We start from the raw sequence: 24,964 nt of genomic DNA on the forward strand, positions 1-24,964 counted from the left end.
CCTAGACTGTGGCTCAAATGGCTCTGAGCACTATGGGACTCAACATCTTAGGTCATAAGTCCCCTAGAACTTAGAACTACTTAAACCTAACTAACCTAAGGACATCACACACACCCATGCCCGAGGCAGGATTTGAACCTGCGACCGTAGCAGTCCCGCGGTTCTGGACTGCAGTGCCAGAACCGCTAGACCACCGCAGCCGGCACCTAGACTGTGTTACCTCATTCTGTTTCGGATGAACATAGACTTTCCTGGAATATACAACTAACAAAAATCTGGTTTGCAGCCAGTAGTAGTATTGAGATACTGAGAAGTTCTGGTGAATGTCAAACAAATCATCTTCTGGTGGTGTTGAGGCACTGCAGCTCTTCCTACACTTCTAATACTCTACTGGCAGTGGGGAGCAACCCCTCCACCTAGTTAAATCTTGTGTACATTGTGGGCGGGTTGAGGTGGTGTGAGGGCGAATTGAGGTGGGGTGGGGAGCCAAGAGAGAGACATTTTAACCTTTGCATGGGCATTTTTGATCTGTCTCATGTGCTGTCCACTGTTGGATGTGCTCTATGCATATAGCCTCCAACAAGAAATTTCACATCTGACTTAGCTGATAACTTTTGCCACCATTAACAAAACTCTCTTCTTCCACTGGCATTAATCTCAGGATGGGACTTGGCCTCCTCAATAAAACAAAATTCTCAAGGATCCTTATTTACATGGGTTTCCCCATAATAATACCTCCCCAGCAGCAGTTTGCTCAACACAGCAACTTTGTGTTCTCAAAATCATCTGTCTCCTATGCTACTATACCATGAATGTATCTTTGATGTAGAGGAAGATGTGCTTGAGTGCAAGGCAGGCAGTTTGAGGTACTGCTGAGCTGACAAATCTCTATCATAGTCTTTGATTAGTATTTGGGGACTATTTCCTGGTGCCCATTTCTTCATACACAAAATGCTACATTATCCTTCTGGACAACAAGCACTAAAGTACTATATAATACACACCAGGGTCATTACAAATTTTCCTATTTATCACCACACACATCCGAATAGATCATTTTCAAGACCAAGAGGTAAGTGCTGCTGCCTAATAATGTGGAGGTTAGAGGTTCAGTTCTGTCACTGATTTTTTTTTTTCCCCTTTCAGATAAGTTGTGAAAGTGGCATCAAATGGTGATACCTGCATTAAGATGAGAATGACAGGGGCCTGTTAATTTCCTCCTGCACATCTTTTCTTGATTATTGTATACTTATTACAACTCTCATGTCCCCAACAGTCGTAGATATTATTGCTCCAGTATAGTACATACCTAACCTTGTTGACAAGTACATTGTATGGCTGTGCTACAACCACAACTTAAACACAGGGTGTTCACCAATGAAAAGCCGAACTACTTTTGATATGAAAAATATGTTCTACAAATATAACACAGTTCGCACCACAAGTCACTGAGGATATGTCTGTGTACCATGAAAAACTTTCAAAGTAAGATAATTAAAAAGTGTAATTCACTAAAAGTGCTCAAACTTTTAGGCATCAGCAGTGATGCGAACTGTTGACAATTACTCTGAAACCACAATCTTAAAGTGATCACACACACAACTGCATGTTTGACATGCACACATGGGCAACTGTGCTTGCACAAGAATGCACAAATTCCTCGCACTTTCAGTTCGTTCAACTATACTTGTACAAGCACCAGTTTGTTTACCAAAAAATGTCAAGCTCAGATGATGATGTGCTGGTTTTGGCAGCCTTTTTGCTTGTGTTACAGGAAAAAAAGGGAAATGTGTTATTTGGAGTAAAGATAGAAAATATTATTCCCATGTTAACTATTCAAGATAGACACACTATAGAAACTGTCTCACAGTACTGCTGTTTTTCCTTCTCTTTTTCTCCATGTAATATTGTATTATTTGACTTGTCCTACATTACAGAACAACCTCTGTACACAATGTAATTTAACAGGACCACTTAAAAATTAAACCAAATCAAATCCCTGACGAATGCTTGCATAAGCTTTCCTATTATTCGTACACATGCTCAAGCACCCATATGCTTGAACACTTGCACAAGCATGCATAACTGACTTTTGATCATGCATCAAGTTGCCTGTACAATCATGATACTTGTACAAATTTATCCTACACATGCTCAAGTATGTTTGGCCAAGCATGCTTGTGCATGCATGCTTGTCAAGCACGCAGTTACGTGTGTGGGCACTTCTAAATATTATTTCCTGGTTCCGATGAGATCCAGCAATTTATCATCAATCTTGTAATCAAACAGTAATGGGCTTTCCCCACCTATTTATGCATAATATGTTAAATCTGTTTACACTGAGAGTAACACAAGTAATGGGCAAGGTGAACTCTAGATTGCGTTTTACTGGTAGAATCCTGAAGCGATGCAGTCCTTCAACAAAGGAAATTGCTTACAACACATTAGTTCGTGCAGTTTTGGAGTACTGTTTGTCTGTATGGGACCCTTACCAGTTGGGTCTCATTCAAGAGATTGAGAAGGTCCAAAGAAGAGCAGCAAGATTTGACTGGTACATTTAGCCATCACAAGAGCGTTACAAATCTCATAGAAAGTATGAAGTGTGACACACCAGCAGATAGACGACGCGCTAAACAGAAGAGGCTGCTCACTAAATTCTGAAATCCGACCTTCGTCGAGGATGAAGAGCGTATATTATTACCAGCAACTTTCAAATCGCACAATGATCACCATTCAAAGATAAGGGAAATTAGAGCTTGTACTGAGGCATTCAGACAGTCGTTTTTCCCTCGCGCAATCCGTGAGGGAATAGGAGGGGGGGATATGACTTTGGAGCGAATTGTGCCCTCCGCCACACACCGCTTGGCAGCTGGCAGAATATATATGTAGATGTAACTGCCTGTACCAGTGCCAAGCAGTGAATGCTGACAAAGGCTGAGTAGAGCAATATGGTTCTTCACCCTACTGAATAACCACATGTACATCAAATTACTTTGTGTGACTGCACTGTTCTTAATTATTAATTCTACATCATAGTACATCATAGGTTGTCACATTTCAGTGCAGTCATTATAAATATGGTGCCATATACACACTATATATGGGTCATTTCTTTTGTTATGGTTTTAACACTTTGCTGGTCATACATACATATCAAAACTGGAGTTGTTTTAGTTTAATGAAATTATTATGTAACCAATTTCGAAGTAAATATAGGTAGTTCAATATTGCATTATGTACAATTACAACAAAGATAGTATACTGCATTCATAGGTCTGAGGATGGTGTAATGCAACACTAAAATTGATTGGAGAAAAAAAAAAAAAAAAAAAAGATTACGGCACATAAATACATTTGAAGATGTCATACCTACTTGAAGTAGCTGATCTACTTTCTCGAATTTAGTATCTACTTCATCACTGGACATACAGACATGTTCCTCTAGCCTCAAGAAACAATCCCCATGTAAACACAACATGTAACATGCCAAGCTACATATACACTTTGCTTAGTGAGTAACCACTTTCGGTGGTTGGTTGGTTGGTTGTGGTGGTGGTGGTGGTGGTAGTGGTTGTGGTTGTTTGTGGGGCACTCAACATCGTGGTCATCAGCGCCCGGACGAGTTCCAATCTTTCCATTTCCAGTCTCGCCACTATCCGAATGATGATCTGATGATGAGGACAACACAAACACCCAGTCCCCGGGTGGAGAAAATCAGAGACCCAGCTGGGAATCAAACCCAGGACCCCATGATCCAGAGGCAGCAACACTAGCCACTAGATCATGAGCTGCAGATGCTTTCGGTGGGTAGTGCTCATTTGACCTATTAACACTTTCAAGATGAATGACATAGCTCTTACGTCGCACAGGTTTACTCCAAAAAGGATAATTTATGTAGGAGCTACATTTGCAGTTTCTCAGCTTCATATGTGAATCCCAAAATTTATTTTATGTCTCCTCTGCATGAAGGGATTCTTTAACACTTGTGCGACCATAAAAAAATGCTATTGGCAGCCTGTGTCACTTGTCTTAGTGGGAAAGGAATGGTGCTTGCTTTGTTTTGTTTCACCTAGCTGCCATATGCAGTGTCTCCCATTGTCACACACACAGCAAAGGACTTCAAATGTTGTCTGTGTTGCCAGTTTACACTACATGTTTGTCTTCAAGATGAACTTATGTGATGATATAGTTTCTGTTGAACAACAGTGACTCTGGGCTTGATGAACAAATTTCTAGTTTTGAATGCAGTGATGGTAAGCTACTTGTTTCACCACATTTTTCCGTAAGTGTACATATTGTCTACTGTACACAAGAAAGTTAATTTTTGTGATTTATTATATAGAAGAAGGAGGCATTTCTATGAGACCAGGAGCCCTCATGGTGAAGCTGCTGATGTTGATGCTGCTTCAGAGATCCCCCATCTCAAAATATCAATCTGCCTCTTTCAACTGTGCACTGAAGAAGTAACACTACTACTCCAAGCTTCAAGGTTTTGGAGAATCAATTGGAATTCAAACTCAGATTGACAAGAACTCTACAGTGTTTGATTGCTTCACCTACTTCTTCGGCAAAGAACCGCTGAAGAAGGTAATACGAGAGAGAAACCGCTCTGCTAGAACAACTACTGACAAGTTAAATGTAACGTGGAACCTGGAGCCACACACAGTTTGGCATTAGTGGAGTCAATTGAAACTCAGTGAACCGCGCAAGTTTTTTGTTGTGGTTTTACATATGTGACTTGTTAGAAAACAGAAATTGACTATTAGTCTACAAATTCTGTACTGTAGACCCCCTTTTATAGGAAAGGATTTGCCACAAGATCACCCAGAATGCTTCAGAAGTTTTCACACTAAACCAAATATAGTTAAGCAATTTTAGACAAAAAAATACATTTTCAAACAGTCTTATTTTTAATACCAACAAATTCTAATCTTATCTCCGTTTAGGAAATTATGTCAGAAAAAAATTTTTTGTTGTGAAAAAAACACATTTTTATTTAGATATAAAATATTTGTCATACATATACATTTATGTTTCTTTGCAGCATTTCACAGAAACAAAATCTGTCTTCCAAATGCAACAAACTAATCTTAATTCTGTGCAATAGAACCTCCTACATAAAATTCAGAAAAATTGTGGAAATGCGCAGTATCAGCCACTAAATGACACCCTAGCTGCCCAGCCCTCAAAGTGCTAAGGGAATGACTTTCTATTTGATGAAATAGGTGAAGTAATCCACATCAAAGCTGGGCACAGAAACTTCTGAGATTCTAGTTTAACACCTCAATCAGCTCCAAACTAAAGGATTACAAGCAGTTCTGTGAACTATGTTGTAAATCAAGAATTGTGCTTCCACCCCTCATACAAAACTAGCGGTACACGTAACTCAACTTGGTGTGATGTGGGGCTCAATCTACATACAGCCAGTCACAACCAGTGTATTCAATGGCTACTGGCAGAGCCTCCTCTCTACCTACGATTAAATATGAATGTATTTAACACTTGTTTAAAATGTAACACACATTTTAGAGAAGGCACATGCCATCATCAAGGATAACACTAACAATCATTTAAGAAATAAAATTCCTACCTGAAAAATAAGAAAAGAAGAAACTGCCCAGTGGTTCAAAAACAAAATATTCAAATTTCTGGAAACTATACAAAAGTGGAGATGTTTGGGGAATTTAAGCACCACATGCAATTTCAATACAGTAGTGGAAAGTCCTCTGTGGAATAAAAATACAAACAATTTCTAAGAATTCTGAATGTTCAATAGAAAAGTCTAGATAGTAAACTGTAAAAATAAAAATTAATGCATCCAGTTAAGAAAGTAGGAAAGAAAGTAGGAAAGAAAAAAAGAATCTAACATAGTTCTTGGGGCTCAGATCATCTGGAATCAACAGGGTAATTTGAAGGACTTATTAAAACGTAATTAAGTACCACTAATATGATAGGAAAAAAAACAGCAAGTTGAAAATCAGTAACAATATGACAGTTCAAAACTAGTACCAAATTATCACAGATGATAATTCCGAGCTTTGATGAAGTATGTTGGTGATTGTACTGTGATGAGCAAAACAACATGGCATATTTGGACAATACATGAACATAATTAATCTCAAGCTGCCACTGATCAACAGTGATGGCCACGAACACACAAATAACAACAAATTTGGAACTGTCCTACTGTATCATGATGTTGAGGAAGCCAAATGGGGTGGACATGGAGTTATAGAAAGACTTCATCATAAATTCTTAAAATATAAGCATTTAAAGTAGTAAGAACCCAAAGGAATACATAAAGATTACAAAAAAGGTGAGATGTCAGAACCATGGAGAGAGCTGTATTTGACAAGTTGGAATGTGAGAGCCAAAGAATCGTACAGAAAATGAAGAGAGAAATAATCAAAATACGTGCAGAAGCTTCAGCAGGTGACAGCTTGGCAACCAACAAAGCTCAGAGGTAGGAGCTAAGGCATGGCACTGCTGAGAGACCAGATTTGTGGACAGGATGGTGGTCAGTCTGGTCTGACACGTGGACAACCAGGCTGGTAACTTAACATAATTTAAAGACCCACAGTATAATACAGTTAAATACAGGGTGTTACAAAAAGGTACGGCCAAACTTTCAGGAAACATTCCTCACACACAAAGAAAGAAAATATGTTATGTGGACATGTGTCTGAAAATGCTTACTTTCCATGTTAGAGCTCATTTTATTACTTCTCTTCAGATCACTTTAATCATGGAATGGAAACACACAGCAACAGAACAGCGTGACTTCAAACACTTTGTTACAGGAAATGTTAAAAATGTCCTCCGTTACATGCAATCACCCTCCGTCGCATGGAATCCCTGATGCGCTGATGCAGCCCTGGAGAATGGCGTATTGTATCACAGCCGTCCACAATACGAGCATGAAGAGTCTCTACATTTGGTACCGGGGTTGCATAGGCAAGAGCTTTCAAATGCCCCCATAAATGAAAGTCAAGAGGGTTGAGGTCAGGAGAGCATGGAGGCCATGGAATTGGTCCACCTCTACCAATCCATCGGTCACCGAATCTGTTGTTGAGAAGCGTACGAACACTTCGACTGAAATCTGCAGGAGCTCCATCGTGTATGAACCACATGATGTGTCGTACTTGTAAAGGCACATGTTCTAGCAGCACAGGTAGAATATCCCGTATGAAATCATTATAACGTGCTCCATTGAGTGTAGGTGGAAGAACATGGGGCCCAATCAAAACACCACCAATGATGCCTACCCAAACATTCACAGAAAATCTGTGTTGATGACGTGATTGCACAATTGCGTGCGGATTCTCGTCAGCCCACACATGTTGATTACGAAAATTTACAATTTGATCACGTTGGAATGAAGCCTCATCCGTAAAGAGAACATTTGCACTGAAATGAGGATTGATACATTGTTGGATGAACCATTTGCAGAAGTGTACCCGTGGAGGCCAATCAGCTGCTGATAGTGCCTGCACACGCTGTACACAATACAGAAACAACTGGTTCTTCCATAGCACTCTCCATACAGTGACGTGGTCAATGTTACCTTGTACAGCAGCAACTTCTGACACTGACATTAGTGTTATCGCCAACTGCACGAAGAATTGCCTCGTCCATTGCAGGTGTCCTCGTCGTTCTAGGTCTTCCCCAGTCGCGAGTCATATGCTGGAATGTTCCGTGCTCCCAAACTAATCAACTGCTTCGAACGTCTTCCTGCCGGGACAACTTCGTTCTGGAAATCTGTCTCGATACAAACGTGCCGCGCCACGTCTATTGCCCCGTGCTAATCCATACATCAAATGGGCATCTGCCAACTCCGCATTTGTAAACATTGCACTGACTGAAAAACCACGTTCGTAATGAACACTAACCCGTTGATGCTGCGTACTGATGTGCTTGACGCTAGTACTGTAGAGAAATGAGTCGCATGTCAACACAAGCACCGAAGTCAACATTACCTTCCTTCAATTGGGCCAACTGGCGGTGAATCGAGGAAGTACAGTACATACTGACGAAACTAAAATGAGCTCTAAGATGGAAATTAAGCGTTTCCGGACACATGTCCACATAACATCTTTTCTTTATTTGTGTGTGAGGAATGTTTCCTGAAAGTTTAGCCGTACCTTTTTGTAACACCCTGTATATCTATGCGCCATGTTCACACGTACAGGGCAGCCAAGTTTTTACAGCTTTTCGTATCTGAAGAACATTACATTTCAATTCAGGACAGTTCTTTCTCTGAAAGGACTCAGTGAAGTAAGTAATTACTATGGTAGTAGGAAGGTAAAGCATTAACTATGCTGTCATGAAATATTTTACAGTGAATTTCTGCCACACTGTGCCGTCTACACTTAGAAATCAGACCAATAACTACAGTGATATTTTCGTTCAAATTTCATTTCCCAAAGAGAAAGCAAGAACAGTATGATAACTTTTAAGTACTCATTTATATCCTATTGTGCTAATAAAAGGTGCTCATTGCAGATCATATTTTCTAGCTGATCTGCCCAAACTTTTGATACATACACCAAGTTACTATGTTCTTGTAAAGAGGAACCAACCTCTCTGATGAAGTGTGAAATATCCTCAGGTCCAAAAATTAAACAGAGTACTTACACTTCACACCACACTAGGGTGCACCACAGGCGTGGTGAGTAGTACCTTTGCCGTGGTTGGGGGCGTAAATGGACAAAAAAATAATCCAACAGGAGAGGTATGTGGTGGGCTTTTCTACGCTTTGTTCTCTTCTGCACATGACAAAAAGTCTTTCCTTCAGCCAACAACTGTGAACAAACGCCGTTGTCACAGTGAACTATTTCAGTTTGATTGCTTCAAAGCATATGAGAGGAGGAGGAGGAGGAGGAGGAGGAGGACTGAAATGGACAACCGATCTTCAGCCGTATCACATAATTGCTCCTGATTAATATCCTGTCAGCATATGCCTTAAATGAAATCTCTATCTTATCTCAAAAAACATGCAGTTGTTTATGGTGCCAAATATAAGAGGTGATAAATTTTGTTTCCGTGAGGACACCTAAATGAAAAAACAGACAGTTTTAGGCCGTAATGTGAATGTTCTTTATTTGAATCACACATCTGGCTACTTGATGAAATACTTTCTTTCAAGATCCAGTGAAAGAGATTATGAAAGAGCATTGACACAGCTTTCCATTCGGAAATTTGGAGGTCTTTCTCATTCAAAGTATACATTAAGAGATGCTTATCCAAACATTAAAACAGCTTTGAGGATACTATGACAATTCCTGTGACTGCAGCATCTGGTGAGAGCAATTTCATCAAATTGAAGAAAACAAAAAACTACTTAAGGTGAAGTGAAGATAAAACCAAACCATTAAATTTAGGTATCTTGTTTGTGAAGTACTTCTGAGGACGTTCTTTCAAAAGCTGGCTTGAATAACAAGTTAAACAACCCACAAGCAACAGAAATCTTTTAGACCTTGGAGCTACAAACAGGTCTGACCTTATCAACAGCGTCAGTATACACACAGGGACTGGTGATCATGATATCATTGTAACAATGGTTACTAACAGTAATAAATCTATAAAAAAGGCCAGGAGAATGTTTATGATAGAAAAAGCAGATAAGCAGTTGTTAACACCCCACTTAGACAATGAATGAGCATCATTTAGCTCCAGTACAATGGATGCAAAGGGATTATGGGCAATGTTTAAACTGACTGTTAATCACACTGTGGAGACATGTGGTTTGATGGATTAAGGATGGGGAAGGACCTTCCACGGTTTAGTAATCAACTTTAGAAAATGCTGAGGAAACAGAGATAGTTGCACTCTTGGTTAAAAAAAAAAAACACCACACAAAATGTCGACGGGTAAAAGTTAGTAGAAATTAGTGTGTAGGTAAGAAGATCAATTCATGATGCATACAACTAAAACTTCTACTGTTGCACATTAGTGAAAAATCTTGCTAAGAATCTGAGAAAATTCAGGTCATACATAGTAAAATCAGTAAGCGGGTGGAAGGCTTCTATCCAGCCATTCCTCATTAAGTCTGATGTGGCTGTAGAAGAGAGCAAAACGAAAGCTGTAGTTTTATATTTCACACTTAAGAAATCACTCACGCATGAGGATTGTACAAACATACCATTGTTTGACTGTCACACACACTCTCACCTGGGGGACAAAGAATCTGCATCTGTGCATAAAGAAGCAACTGAAAGAGTTGAAACCAAGTAAGTCACCAGGTGCAGACGGAATCCAAATTCAGTTTTACAGAGAGTACTGTGCAGCATTGGCTCCTTTGGACCCTTATTTAGCTTGCATTTATCGCAAACCTTTCACCCAGCCAAAAGCCCCAAGTGAATGGAAAAAAGTGCAGGTGACTCCTGTATATAACAAATGTAAAAGAACTGACCCACATAATTAAATACCAGTATCCTTAACATCGGTTTGCTGCAGGATTCTTTAACACATTCCAGGTCCTAATGTAACAAATTTCCTTGAGACAAAAAAGGTGTGTGTCCACAAATTAGCACAGATTTAGAAAACATCACTTGTGTCAAACTCAGCTTACCGTTTTCTCACGTGATGTCCTACAAACCATGAATGGAGGGCAACAGACAGATTCCATATTCCCAGATTTGCAGAAAGCATTTGACTTGGTGCCATGACTGCAGAATGGAGACAAAGGTCCGAGCAAATGGTTTAGGTTCCCTGATGTGTGAATTGCTCAAGGACTTTTTAAGTAATGGAAGCCAGTACGCAGTCCTCAAAGAGGAGACAGTGTATCATCAGGACTGCCCCAGGACATCGACATCGACATCTACATCTACATCTCTACATCTCCATCTACATGGATACTCTGCAAATCACATTCAAGTGCCTGGCAGAGGGTTCATCAAACCACCTTCACAATTCTCTATTACTCCAATCTCGTATAGCGCGTGGAAAGAATGAACACCTATATCTTTCCGTACGATCTCTGATTTCCCTTATTTTATCATGGTGATTGTTCCTCCCTATCTAGGTCGGTGTCAACAAAATATTTTCGCATTCGGAGGAGGACTGTGTGACAGAACTATTTTTTTTTTTTTTTTCCTCTACCTGACTGACGGACAGGGTGAGCAGCAATGTTCGGCTGTTTGCTGATGACACTGTGGTGTATGGGAAGGTGGTAAATAAATGTCATGTGGCTAGGGCCTCCCATCAGGTAGACCATTCGCCTGATGCAAGTCTTTCGAGTTGACGCCACTTTGGTGACTTGCGTGTTGATGGGGATGAAATGATGATGATAAGGACAACACAACACCCAGTCCCTGAGCAGAGAAAATCGAACCCGGGTGTTAGGTATGACATTCCGTCATGCTGACCACTCAGCTACCAGGGGTGAACTGGGAAGGTGGCGTCATTGAGTGTCTGTAGGAATATACAAGATGACTTAGACAAAATTTCTAGTTTGTGTGATAATTGGTAGCTTTTCCAAATCAATAATAATTTAAGGTAATGTGGATAAGCAGAAGAAATAGCCCTGTAACATTCAAACACAGGATTAGCAGGATGCAGCTTGACAGTGTTATAAATATCTAGGCGTAATGGCACAAAGCAAGATGAAATGGAACAGGCATGTAAGGTTTGTGGGAAGGTGAATGTTTGACTTCATTTCATTGGGAGAATTTTGGGAAACTGCAGCTCACTCATAAAGGAGACAGCATACAGAACACTAGTACGACCCATTCTTGAGGACTGTTCAAGTATTTGAGATCCCCACAAGGTCAAATTAAAGGAAGGCTCAAAGCAATTCAGAGGCGAGCTGCTTGATTTGTTAATGGTAGATACCATAAGCATCCAAGTATTTACAGATATGCTTCATGAACTCAAATGAAAGCATCTGGAGGGAAGACAGCAATCTTTCTGCAAGGCACTATTGTGAAAATTTAGAGAACAGGCATTTGAGGCTGACTGCAGAGCGATTCTACTGTTATTGAATATTGAAATTGCATTTTGTCTTCTTTTTTCCTCAAGCCTGAGGTTTGCATACACTCCTAAAATAGCAATTCAATTTCTGCATAGCGAGCTATGATGCGACTTCAAAAATAACACCAAATCTGGAAAAATACCAAAACTGGGAAAAAATAACAACAAAACAGGCACATAAAACTTGGGGGAGGGGGGGAATAATCAAACTTGGCAATAAACATTTAAACTGTAAAAAGAGAACCAAATCCTGGTCAAAAAGGAGTTCTAAAATCTGACCGCAACATGTAATGATTTTTTCCTGTCCCTAATTATTAACAATTTATGCTATTGTGACCATTCCTGTACCAATCTGAAGGTCATCGCCAATGCTGTTCAACAATATACACGAAGTTACCATCAGCACTACCCATAGGTAGAATGCTGCCCTCTATTAGACTGCAAGAGTTCAGTTGAAAGTAAAGCACCAGTAGCGATGCATTAGACCATGTCCTATGTAAGCAACAAAAGCAACCAACAGCAAACGATTGCTTCGAAAGACAAAACACAACCACAGGTATAGTTATGGAAATTTCCTAGGTGGGCAACATCCATAGAGCTGCCTGTCCCTTGCTACAACTTGTGATGTTCGGATTCAAATGTGTCTGAATCTTGTTGCCACAGCATGTGTGGCAGTGACAGTGATAGCTACTAGTCTTTTCAGCAAAGCACAGGAGCAGACGTGATGGTTGTTATGAAATTATGAAATACTTACCTGATTTTAAGAAAACTATTCTATGAAAACATTTGATTCTTCTGCATCTTGCAGCTTGATATCTTCGCTCAATAGAGGGCTGAATTTCTTTTCATTATTTGTCATAGTTACTGTGCTGCACGAAACTAAATAAATGACTGCACAAAATTTTTAAGAGTTTATGGAGATAAAATCACACTCAGTAGACTTTGCATGTAGTTCATTTTAAGCCATACATTATTGCATATTAAATGCAGCCAACACATCGAAATTGTATTTAAAGTTGAGAGCAGAATGATAGCTCTTTTCATTCTTGAGCTATTGGTTCTTATATCGGACGACAGGTCACTTGCAGCACACCTGAATGATTTTCTTAGGACCTGCAATCAAGTGATTGTAAAAATCGTTGTATTTTATAAATGATTCAAGATATCAAGATGAGGTTTTTGGAAATGACAGCAGACAAAAAGGATGTGTTTTGTTGTATGAGTAACACTCTAAACATTATGGTCAAATGTTTGAGCGGAGGAAAAACAAGACTTCCTATAAATTACACAAAGAGATTTTGTCCAAATTTTCATAGCCAAACAAAGAGTGAGAAACGGGCAAATGAGGTATCAAAGTGACCAGTGTGAGGTCCAGTATTACAAGAAAATATTTAACTGTTTATGAGTAATCAGGGTAATTAAGGAAAATTTAATTACCGATTTAAGGAAAACTGAAATATTTCATGAACAGCTGCTGCTAGCTATGTAAATGAAGTGTGAAAAAGTTCATCTCTTCAAGGTCTGGCTACCTTGTGCATAAAAAGTTACATTGGTGCTACATTTAACTGCCCAAAGGGCTTCCTTCAAATCAAGTGCTAAATTTAGAAAATTTGAGAACAGAAGATACTAGGAAGGCAAATGGGGTGTCAATGAAATCATGCTTTCTGAATTAAAAATAAATAAATAAAAATAAAAAATGAAAGAAATCTGTTAAATATTTTGTGAAAATGATTTGTCTGAAAAAATAAAACAGATCTGAGACATTTGATGTGCCTTTGCCTCGAAATCGTGTACAGAAAATGAGATGCATCAAATATTCATCTAACCTGTTTTCACACTTTTATTATGTCATTTCACAAAAATTTTCACTTTCTTTTCAAAGATTTGGTATGCTTTACTTACACATACTATTTAGATGAAATGAAACACTTGGCCTTAACAATGATTGCTGATGAATTACGTTACCAACAATAAAATATCAGTAAACTTTCATGCTTGTTCATTGTGTTTTATTAAAAATTTAATGTGTGTGATATATTCTGGGATAGGTGATAAAATATAAGTAGTAGCCAGGATCGAACATGGGACCTAATAATGATACCAGTTACTACTTTATGATGCAACCATTACACCATGTATACCTTCAGCAGTAAATCGCTCATTATTCCATATTTACCTAGTCACTCTCCCGCACTTACTAGTTGTTGAAAGTTCTTGGTCATGTCACAAACATTCATCTTTAATTTATTCACGAAACATCTGAATGTGTCTCTGCTCATCCACTTATAATCAAAGCATTTGTGTGGCAATATTCACATTTTATGATATAAATTATGAAATTCTCCATGAAGATTCCTCCCTTCATAAATTTCATGCACAGTGCTTCTGTATCACATTATTTTCCTAAGCAAAGCTAATTTTGCTGCCTCACTGTCAAGCTACAATGTTCTACAGTTTACAGGTGCCATTTTATAGAAACAGACGGTCAGATCTAGAAGCCATCTTGTAGCGGGACACTATCATTTGCATGCAGCACACCCAAGCACATCGCCTGATGTTGCCACTTGTTTCTGGAGTGTCGCATATCCAGATGTTCCTTGCTGTAGGGTATGGCCTTAGGGACAGCACGGGAACACCAGAGTGAACATTCATTCTGCTCCTAAGGACAATTGCAACCAATGATCGGGTCCAAACCATCAATGCAAATAAGGCTTATCAACCGAGGAAGTTGCTCGACGTGTGCACCAGAGTCAAAGTGATGCACTGTGGAAGGGGGTATCAGTCCTGCCTGGAAGATTTTTTTGAGGACTCACACCACACATACTGTCCACATTTGCAAAGTGCACAAGATGGCAGATATCTACAACTTTTGAGTCAAAGGAACCATGGGCTGAGTGCTCCAGAACTGTATTCAGCATGCGAAGGGCTACAGGATGTCGCAGATTGCACCAAACTATAAGGAGAAGAGTGCATGATGCGAATCTCCACTCTCAACGACATGATGAGAACCAGATCATCATTACTGATGGGCAAGAAATCTTACAGAATGGCTGCACCAGAGTTGGGGTCGAGTGGTGTTGATGCAGGCAGCTCTGATATTTGGACAGCGATCATTACAGACTACGTGTCTGGAGACAACCAGATAATACTGAATGTCTCCCAACACTGTGTTTCCCATGTGCATCAAGGTGGTGGCAGAGAGATGTTCTGGGGTGCATGAGGCCATGTACAGTTCTTCTGATTGTTGAGGGAAACCTCACCACTCTAATGTACAGGGACGAAATTCTGTAACCAACAACGCAATCATGCTATCAACATTTTAGTGACAATTTCATCTTGATGGATGATAACTCTCACACTCAAGGTGCTCTTCTCGTGAACACATACTTTCAGCATGCTAGGATCACCACCACAGAGTGGTCTGCCTGTTCCACAATATGAGACCAATTGAACATGGGTAGGATCAATTGAAACAAGCTGTTTTTGGGTGTTGACAATGACCACACACTGTGAGACTCATGCAGGATCGCCATTGAAGAGTGGGACAATTTGGACCAAGGCTGACTTGATGATCTCATCAAAGGTATGCCACAACAGACTCAAGCCTGTACAGAAGTAAGGAGTGCTGTAAAAAACCTTCCATGTGAAACTGATGATTTTGTCACTACACGATTTTCTTTCCATTTGGTGATCTAGAAACATTGCAAAGAAATTATGCGCATGTCTCAGAGAATTATGTTTCTGTGCCATGAATTTTGAAATATAGGGGTGATGCAAAACTGTGTGTGTGTGTGTGTGTGTGTGTGTGTGTGTGTGTGTGTGTGTGTGTGTGTGTGTGTTTTTTAATACTAAGTTCAACGTACCATAGTTGCCATAAACAATAAGATATAGATTTCTAAATCTGCATGGTTAAATGGCAGATAGGGGATAGTATTGCAGATAGTGGGACGGTAGTGTCTGTGACACCATATAGTGTGTTCCATTCAATATTGTGACTGCACAGCATAGAAAATAGCATCAGTTTTTTTTCTTCAATTATGTTGCTAAAATTGTTTCTATCATTTCCACCACTGACAATCTAGACACAGTACTTCATAGCCCACTAATATCAAAACTCTAGTAAGATGAAATGGTGAACAGACTTTACAACCAGGAATTAATATGCAGATAAAGTACCACAATTTTTGTGTAACTTGTCAGAATTAAGTTTCACTTCATTTGTAGAGAACAGCTAATTTACAAAGGATCTACCCTTACTTGGACAGAACAGCTTTGTTGTTCCCACGTATCATCTGTATCTGAAGAGTCTTTGGTATGATGAGTTGCATTTGTACCACTACAAGAAGTGTTGTCATTTTCTTCTCCACTTGGTTCTTCTTGGATAACATTCTCGGAAGATAATATCTCAGCAACGAGTGACTCCTCTGAAGGTTCATACAAATTAAGGTCATTTGTAGCTGCCTTGTTAGTAACACAGCTGTGTATACAAGAGAAAGAACAATAGTTTAATTCATCAATGAAATTATAAGCAATGGCAAAGCAATCAAATCCAAATAAATGTTTATGACTTGACAGGTAAGATGACAATGCAATAAATTGTGAAAAGTGGAAAATGTAGTAACATTTTCAGAATGTCCACCACCCCAATAAAGGAAATTATAATCAAAATATGTGAAAACATTAAGATACAAAAGGACCTCAGATCAGACAAGATAGACACATGTATATAGATCTGATTCCTTGTTTCTAGTCCAATTAGTACAGACACACTTATTGCGGTCAATGTTCAAAAAATTACTAGCTAGCACAGAGAAACAGACTAAAAGAATGCTTTTCTAAGCTAGTTCCTGAAAATATTGCAAGCATTTACTAGTAACTGAAAATAATTATGTCCTCAATTCCTGTGAGACCATTAAACATTTAAGCAACTGTTTAAAACAAACGTATCACAACTCATTATCTAAGAAAACGATTTGGGTATTTTATCCTTTCAAAAGCAGTCATACGGAAGGATGGTTTAAGGCACCATTTCATAAACATTCAACACACTCAGATAAAGATAGCATGAGAAGGAAGTGACCAACTTTGTCAGATGAAGTATCTTGGCATCTGTATAAAACGACACACATTAGAACATAACACAACACTTTATTATACAAATAGCAATATATACCCTTCACATGAAGAGGAGTTGGTATATCTTCAGAGGATGTTGTTGTTGTGGTCTTCAGTCCAGAGACTGGTTTGATGCAGCTCTCCATGCTACTCTATCCTGTGCAAGCTTCATCATCTCCCAGTACCATCCTTCTGAATCTGTTTAGTGTATTCATCTCTTGGTCTCCCTCTACGATTTTTACCCTCCACACTGCCCTCCAATACTAAATTGGTGATCCCTTGATGACTCAGAATATGTCCCACCAAGTGATCCCTTCTCCTAGTCAAGTTGTGCCACAAACTCCTCTTCTCTCCAATTCTGTTCAATACCTCCTCATTAGTTATGTGATCTACCCATCAATCTACAGCATTCTTCTGTAGCACCCCATTTCGAAAGCTTCGATTCTCTTCTTGTCCAAACTATTTATCGTCCACATTTCACTTCCAACCATGGCTATACTCCATACAAATACTTTCATAAACAACTTCCTGACACTTAAATCTATACTCAATATTAACAAATTTCTCTTCTTCAGAAACGCTTTCCTTGCCATTGCCAGTCTACATTTTATATCCTCTCTACTTCGACCAGAAGTCTTGTTCCTCCTGCCACCAAACTTCACTAATTCCCACTATATCTAACTTTAACCTATCCATTTCCCTTTTTAAATTTTCTAACCTACCTGCCTGATTAAGGGCTCTGACATTCCACGCTCTGACCTGTAGAATGCCAGTTTTCTTTCTCCTGATAACGTCCTCCTGATCTTCAGAGGATACGAGGATTAAAATGAAGGTACAATTGAGATATCCGAATATGAAGAGGATGACACTTATAGTGATGTCACAAGAGAGAGGCATTTATCTCCACAAAAGGGAAAGCTAATATTGTTATGAATACGACATCCTCGAGTTTGAACTGTTTGGTTGCAACAACCTTGAGATAAATAATAATACTTTAACAGTAAGCTATATTTAGCTTCAAAAATACAGGGCATTTCATGTACAATTCAGTGCAGTCTCCAGCTTCGAGTTGAATCAGTACCTACATGAACTGTTTGTGATCATCACATGACATTCTGGTCAAGTGCTTGGACAGTGTGGCAGGTGGTGTATTTATTTTAGCTGCATATAAATAAGATGAATTAGGAGAGGCCTTGGAAAGAAGTACAAGAAAATCACTGCACCATTTACAGTAAGGTCACAGAAATAACATACCTGATACTTCATACACTTAGAGCACATGTGTGTGTGTGTGTGTGTGTGTGTGTGTGTGTGTGTGTGTGTGTGTGTTTTTGGGGGGGACACTTCAGTGCCAATCTGTGCTCTGGAACTAATAAACGTTGCTACAGTGATGGTGTGGCACTGCCACACTTACACAACTCAAGGCTGCACATTTGTTGCAGATCATGAGTTACTGATACAGATTTTGTTAACAGTGAGGTGTGAAGTGTGGTACTGCCAATTTCAAATGTATCTGGAAGTATGATCTCTTCCTCAAGCCACAGGAAAGTAGATAGGGGAGCTACTTCTGCCAATATCATGGGCTTGTATATAATTTACGATGCTATTTTGATGAAGAAAATGATAACAGTGGGCCTCTTACATCTTTGTCGAACAAGTAGCTGCAGCTCTGAAAATTGTAACTATCTCTATGAAGGAAATAAGAGAGAAGTGAGATGAAGATTTAAAGGAAACAACTGGTACTCTTTTGACTTGTGGAAAAACCAGAGAGTGTGTTGCTAAAATGATGGAACTGGATCATTTTCAAGAAGACGCAATTCGGCAACATATATAAGACTGTTACGTGCAGAAAAAATATCTCACCTGGAAGAAGTTCAATCTCTCACTATGAGATCCTGAGGTTTTTTTAATGAAAAACCAGACTTTCAGTGGTGCTAAAGAAGATGAGATTTCAATGGAAAACAATTCCTGGAAGAGGAGTTCTGCTTGAATGGGAAGGTATTGTTGCCTGAAGATGCCAGTTTTTGAGGGAGGTATGCAAATGCAAACCTCACGAAATCATTTGTTTGGACTAAATGCAGGTAAATATTAGTCATTTCAAACCAACTGCATAGATCCATGACACTGCAAGTTCCAAATGGAGAAGACAGTCAGCTCATTGTTTTAGATGCTGCAACGATCAGAGGGTTTGTTCCAAATTTTTTGCTGCTTACATACAAGAAATCTGTAGACTACCATGAAGAAATGACAGCAACAGAATTTAAAGAATGGTTAGCACACTCTTTGCTTCCAAACATAGAAGAAAATTCAACTGAATAATTTTTGATAATGCATCGTATCACCTGTTCAGTTAAATAAAGCTTCTACATGCAGCAGCAGGAAGTGACACAGTGGATTAACTAGGCAAGAACAGCATATATTCATTTGACAGTAAAATGAAAAAAAAGCACGAACAGGGTGTATACGCAGACAACGAAAAAAATTTCGCAGATTTTTCCCGGTTAAAATTTAATCTTCTCCTGGGTGAAAATACACTTTTTCCATGTTACGTCACAGTATACTTTATAGCGGAACTGTAAGAGTTATCAATCCTTTGAATGACTATGGTTTTAAACATTGGTGTAGACTTTCTCAGCACTTTAGAAAACAAAACTCAGTAGGGGAACATGTTTTGGAAAGATCTTTGACGTGCAGCAACATGTACGCTGCATATTTTCGTTTTATGGAAGTATAAATGCGAATTTCACCTAATACCACATGTTACTTTCTGAACCATTGAAATCAAGATTGTGATGCACTTTTTTCAGCCAGTCACAGCTCATGTCACATGATCTTGCCAGCTGATGACAGCGGATATTCAGAGTACAGGATACATGATGTAGTCAGCCAATAGCAATATCACTGTTAAGTAGCGCGAAAAGACAAACAGGAAAAGTTGATGGTTTAAATTAATATACATAGCGTTGCTATAAGAATAACAGCTCATTCACATATAATATTGGTCTCTATGATTTGTGGGGATGTAGAACTCTGGCTCACTCCCCAATGATGTCACTACCCTACCATAGCGAGAACAACTGTATCTTTGTCAGATCAGTTCTCTGTAGTATACGCACTGTGTATACGCTGCGAGAATAAAAGTATTCATAGTAAGTGATAGAAGAATGAGTGATTATCTTCTTAATTACCACGCCCGCTCTCCACTACCTATAGATTAATAAGCTGCGGAGGAAAGCTATCCTTTCCCATATAATGTTGATTTTTTTTGCGCGTGTTACACTTTAAGATACATCACACAAATGTGCCAGAAAAATGTTTAATAACGACATAAATGTCTGATCTTCTGGGCTCTAAATTCTTCTAAATGGCTTGTCCTCAAAGAGTTGATTTTTAAATGAGAGACAAACGCTCTTTGATTTTAAAAATTCATCGTACATTCTCGCACATAGTTCATCTTGCGTAAAAGGAAATTTACTTTGAAAGTAAAGCCTAGTTTACACAACACTAGGTTGCAGGCAACTGCACTACCAACCACTGCACATGCGTGCCGCACAGTCGCCCAACTCTGTGAAACTAAACACTTTCGGCGTGTTCCAACTTTGGCAACACTAGTTGCACGAGTTTTGAGGTTACGTGTGTTCATGGTATGTGGATGAACTGAAATATGAAGTGGGGGAACGGAGAATAATGTTCCCTTTTCGGATATCTGCACACAGTCGCCGTACAAAATAGGCTTAATGCTTTTCAAACCACCAGTTGTGACGTCACGCTCATCAGAGGCAATTTGTTGTTATGAAGTATTTCATAGTCCTCCTAAAGGCTTTGACACATTTTGCTGTTGGCAGACACTTGTATGAGCACTGTGTTTTGATGATGTATGTGGCACATGTCCTTTGGAAATGAAGTTTTATTTTCATTTTTCTCTCTCGTTCACATTTTATTGCTGCAGTAGCGGGATACAGTAATATCCTTTCTTAGAGTATCGGTTCAACCAGCCAAAATTACAAAAATTTAACTGAAAACTAAAACAATGAAAAATTCCTGGAATTCTAAAAAATTCCCAGTTTTCTCCCAGATGAAAAAAATTGCCGGGTTTTTCCCAGATCTCCCGGGTCATATACACCCTGACAAATCTTGAAATCTGGAAACACCATAAATCGTATATCATTTATGACATTAACAAAATTGCAAGGAAAACGGTCATAAAGTATTGTGCCATCCACCATATCATTGCCATTTCAACACAGAGGAATTCGTTTGGGCTCAGGAGAAATCTGAATGTTGCAGACAGAAATAAAAATTTGAATTCAAAAGGTATTGAATTTTTAATGTGTACGAGGCATTGGGCATTATTACTCCCATAAAGGAATGGTAATGAGAAGTTGCACAGGAACACAGAGTGGAAGAGTTAGTAAGAGGTTAGGGGATTATAGCAGCAGCAGCACAGTAAAGACAGTGATATTGAAACAGGAGATGTTGATCTTGAATGCACACACACTGGAGACTGTGGAGTCTACTCTCTTCCGTAAGATGCAGGCAACAGGTGCAGCTATGCATTTAAATACATACTGAAACATTAAAATCTTTTCTTTACCTCACAATATATTTCCAAACCTTTTCTTTTTAATTATGAAGATAAGAGTGTTTTGATCCTCGAGATATTAATATTTTTTCACATTTCAGTAGTTTGGCACTGTAATGGCTCTAAAATCTTCTGGTGTGATGGTCGTAATCATGTAATCTACATGGTTTAACAACAAACAGCCATGTAGAAGCACTGGCAAAAGAGACACTGGTTGCCCCAGACCTTCTTTCAGTGGGCCAACTGTAGCACTTCAGACTGATTCACCAATAGCATCGGCTCACAGGGCTGTGCACAAACTCAAACTTTACCAAGTTACTCTAGCGCACTGACTGACCAATGCACATACTGTAGCTTGGCATTAGTACTGCAACTGCCCATGATGAAGATAATCCTGAAATGCCCTTTTATCTGATGAAGCATGGCTGCATTTATTGGAGTACGTGAACTAGCAGAACATTCGGCATTGGAATTCTGAAGCGTAAGTGAAAAGTGTCCAAACTCTGACATTCCATAGTTTACTTCTCACTATACTATTTAATGCAAAATATTGAAATTTTAGGAACTTGCCTTATTTCTCAAACTCTTTCACACATGCAAACAATTCCGGCAAGTAAAACTCTTTCATATACTTCTTACTTAGGGTGGAAAACATTCTACTAAAATGTTACATAGAAATTACTGGGTTTTAAAATCTGCTGTAGGTTAGATAATGGTTTCATTCATTCACTACTATGACAACATTACTTCACTACTTTCTTTTATAAGCCTATATTATACTTACTTCTTTATTTGGCCAGGCATAGAAACTTTAGCTGACTCCAAATTTCTGACTTGTCCACTACGAACACTGAAATACATAAATAAATAGTATATAACTTTATGTCATATCAATTGTTGCATGTAAGTATTTTTTTTCCAATCTACGTGATATGAAACAAACACTTAAGATTCACAGAGAATAACAAACCATAGCTACGGGATATGTGTGTGTGTGTGTGTGTAAGGAAATGATTATCATAGCTATGACAATATAAAAAAATTTTCTTATTGAAAATATTGTCGCAGAAGAAGTTGAGTATCACCGTCACTGTGGTGTAGCGGATATGATACTAAACAGTTGCATGGAGGGTCGTGAGTTCAAAACTCACCTGGACTGTACAATTTTAATTTGTATATTCAGTTCGAGTAGATTCTATAAGTATCCCAAATGTCAAGACTCATTGTACTGGAATGCTCTGTAGCTGTATATATACTGTATGTGTTCTGGCTGGAGGCAGTTCGCTCCGCACTCTTGTATATGCATGTGTTGAATAAACTTTCATTAAGTGAAGTTAGAGTTTGTCATTCATCTACTTACACCTTCCTCTAAGTGACATTATTCTGGTGAAGGTGCCGGGTATTGAAACCTGTTATACAGCACATTATTGACGACACAGTGGCTCCCATCAGGCAACGACAGAGCCGCCGTTTACGTGGCGAGAAATCCTAGTTTGCGCCATATTCAACAGATTGTAATCAATCAGAGACAGAAGAAGAAGAGGATGTAACGATGACAGCAACTGTGTGCCACCACATGAGACATTGTTCCAGGTTCTCTGGTGATGATGGCCAAGATCCAAGCAAGTGGCTGAAGGTGTATGAGCATATAGCCAAATTTAACAGATGGGATGACACCATGTGTTTGGCTAATGTATTTTTCTACTTGGAGGGCACTGCCAAGCAATGGTATGAGAACAACGAGGGGAAGTTCACAAGCTGGGAAGTATTCCTGGCGGAAATGCGCAAGTATTTTGGTGACACGCAACAACAAAAGTGCAAGGCTGAAGATAGATTAAAGTGGAGGGCACAACATCTAGGAGAAACTACAGCATCCTACATTCAAGATATCTTGGAGCTGTGAAAAATAGTGGATCCTAGAATGAAGGAGGAAGATAAGGTTGCACATCTCATGAAGGATGTTGCTTAGGACATGTATCAAGCCCTACTCCTGAAGGTGGTTTCAACAGCAGATGACTTCATAAAATGGTGCCAGTATATCGAGACAATGCATCAAAAAAAAAAAAAAATTTACACGCAAGAAGATTGAATGGCTTCCAAAGGTTATATCGATGTCTGTGATGGAGGAAGGAACTGATTTCACAAGTGTTCTTCGTCAGATAGTGAGAGAGGAAGTTCAGAAGGCATTTGCCATTGCATGGTGAGCAAAAAACTCAAACGTTTCAAGAGGTCATAAGGGAGGAAGTGGAACAAACATTGAACCCAATCTCTCGTCCTTCATTTCCCTTTAAAACGTTGAAAAAGTCGAGACCAAGGCGAAGTTATGTTCCTACAATACCGCATGAGGAACCTGTTTGGGCACCAATGAAGACTGACGTCTGGAGGACCCAGGATAATCAACCAGTATGTTTCCACTGCGGACGACTGGGACATGTCGTGTGCTATTGTCTAGAAAGGCAGCAGATATTTGATGACGACCGCGCCAGAAGACAGCAGACTGATCTTAGCTGACGCCAACTCCGGGACGACAAAGATGAACAAAAAGATGTGGGTGCCGGATGACGTAGGTCACCAACACAAGCTAGCTGCTGGAGAGGACGCTCCCAAACACGCCAATCAAGGTCTCCATTGCCGTTTACAAGCTCCAGCCAATCACCTAGCCACCGCAACCTGGAAAACTAAAGGGTGCGACCTTTCTTGGAGGTGAGGCCGTCGAAGAGAAAAATCTTCCGCCGTCAATCACTACAAAAATGATAGGAAACTACGTTGATATCCTCATGGATGGCCGACCAGCCCAAGCTCTTGTGGACTCTGGAGAACCATATTCAGTCATTTCAGAGAAGTAGCATCGCCACTTGCAGAAAACCGTATTCGTCGACAACAAAACATCTCTGCTGAAGGTGGCTAATGGGAAATATGTAAAATGTACACAAAGATTTGTGTGGGTACAAGTGGCCATACACAGCCCTTAGAATTGATCGTCATTCTCGGATGGGACTTTTTTAAAGCTCGTCAGGCAATTATAGATTGTGGTCGCTCGAAGATTATGCTAGATGAGATGAGATACTGTGGATAGGAAGATGCGCATCCAAGTGTGTGGAGACTATGTGTGCTCCTCCAGATGTTAATCTTCCTTGGTCCTGCAGTCAGCACTAAAAAGGTAACTGTCACATGTCATGCCATGCAGCAACCCATGGATCTTGTCGTGAAATGTAAGAGAAGCATACCACTGAAGAATAACTTAGTCATCCCAGCCTCCGTCGTCTCGTTTAAGAATGGATTCGCTGAATTGTGGAT

General features: G+C 39.4%; 1 protein-coding gene across 3 annotated transcripts in view; it reads right to left on the minus strand.

Moving 5' to 3' along the window:
- Window positions 1-24,964, minus strand: part of LOC126185134 (protein phosphatase methylesterase 1) — an 87,972-nt gene that overhangs the window by 23,203 nt on the left and 39,805 nt on the right. For all 3 annotated transcript variants that reach the window (XR_007536956.1, XR_007536957.1, XM_049927967.1), the window contains exons 5-6: window positions 22,452-22,517; window positions 16,228-16,447 (exon numbers count right to left, since the gene is read on the minus strand). Coding sequence is in view for 1 of the 3 variants with exons in the window: in XM_049927967.1 (XP_049783924.1) it covers window positions 16,228-16,447; window positions 22,452-22,517 (286 nt within the window). In the remaining 2 variants the exon portion in view is untranslated. The remainder of the gene's footprint in view (window positions 1-16,227; window positions 16,448-22,451; window positions 22,518-24,964) is intronic.

This window comes from Schistocerca cancellata, chromosome 4, assembly GCF_023864275.1.
Source record: "Schistocerca cancellata isolate TAMUIC-IGC-003103 chromosome 4, iqSchCanc2.1, whole genome shotgun sequence".
Lineage (NCBI taxonomy): Eukaryota > Metazoa > Arthropoda > Insecta > Orthoptera > Acrididae > Schistocerca > Schistocerca cancellata.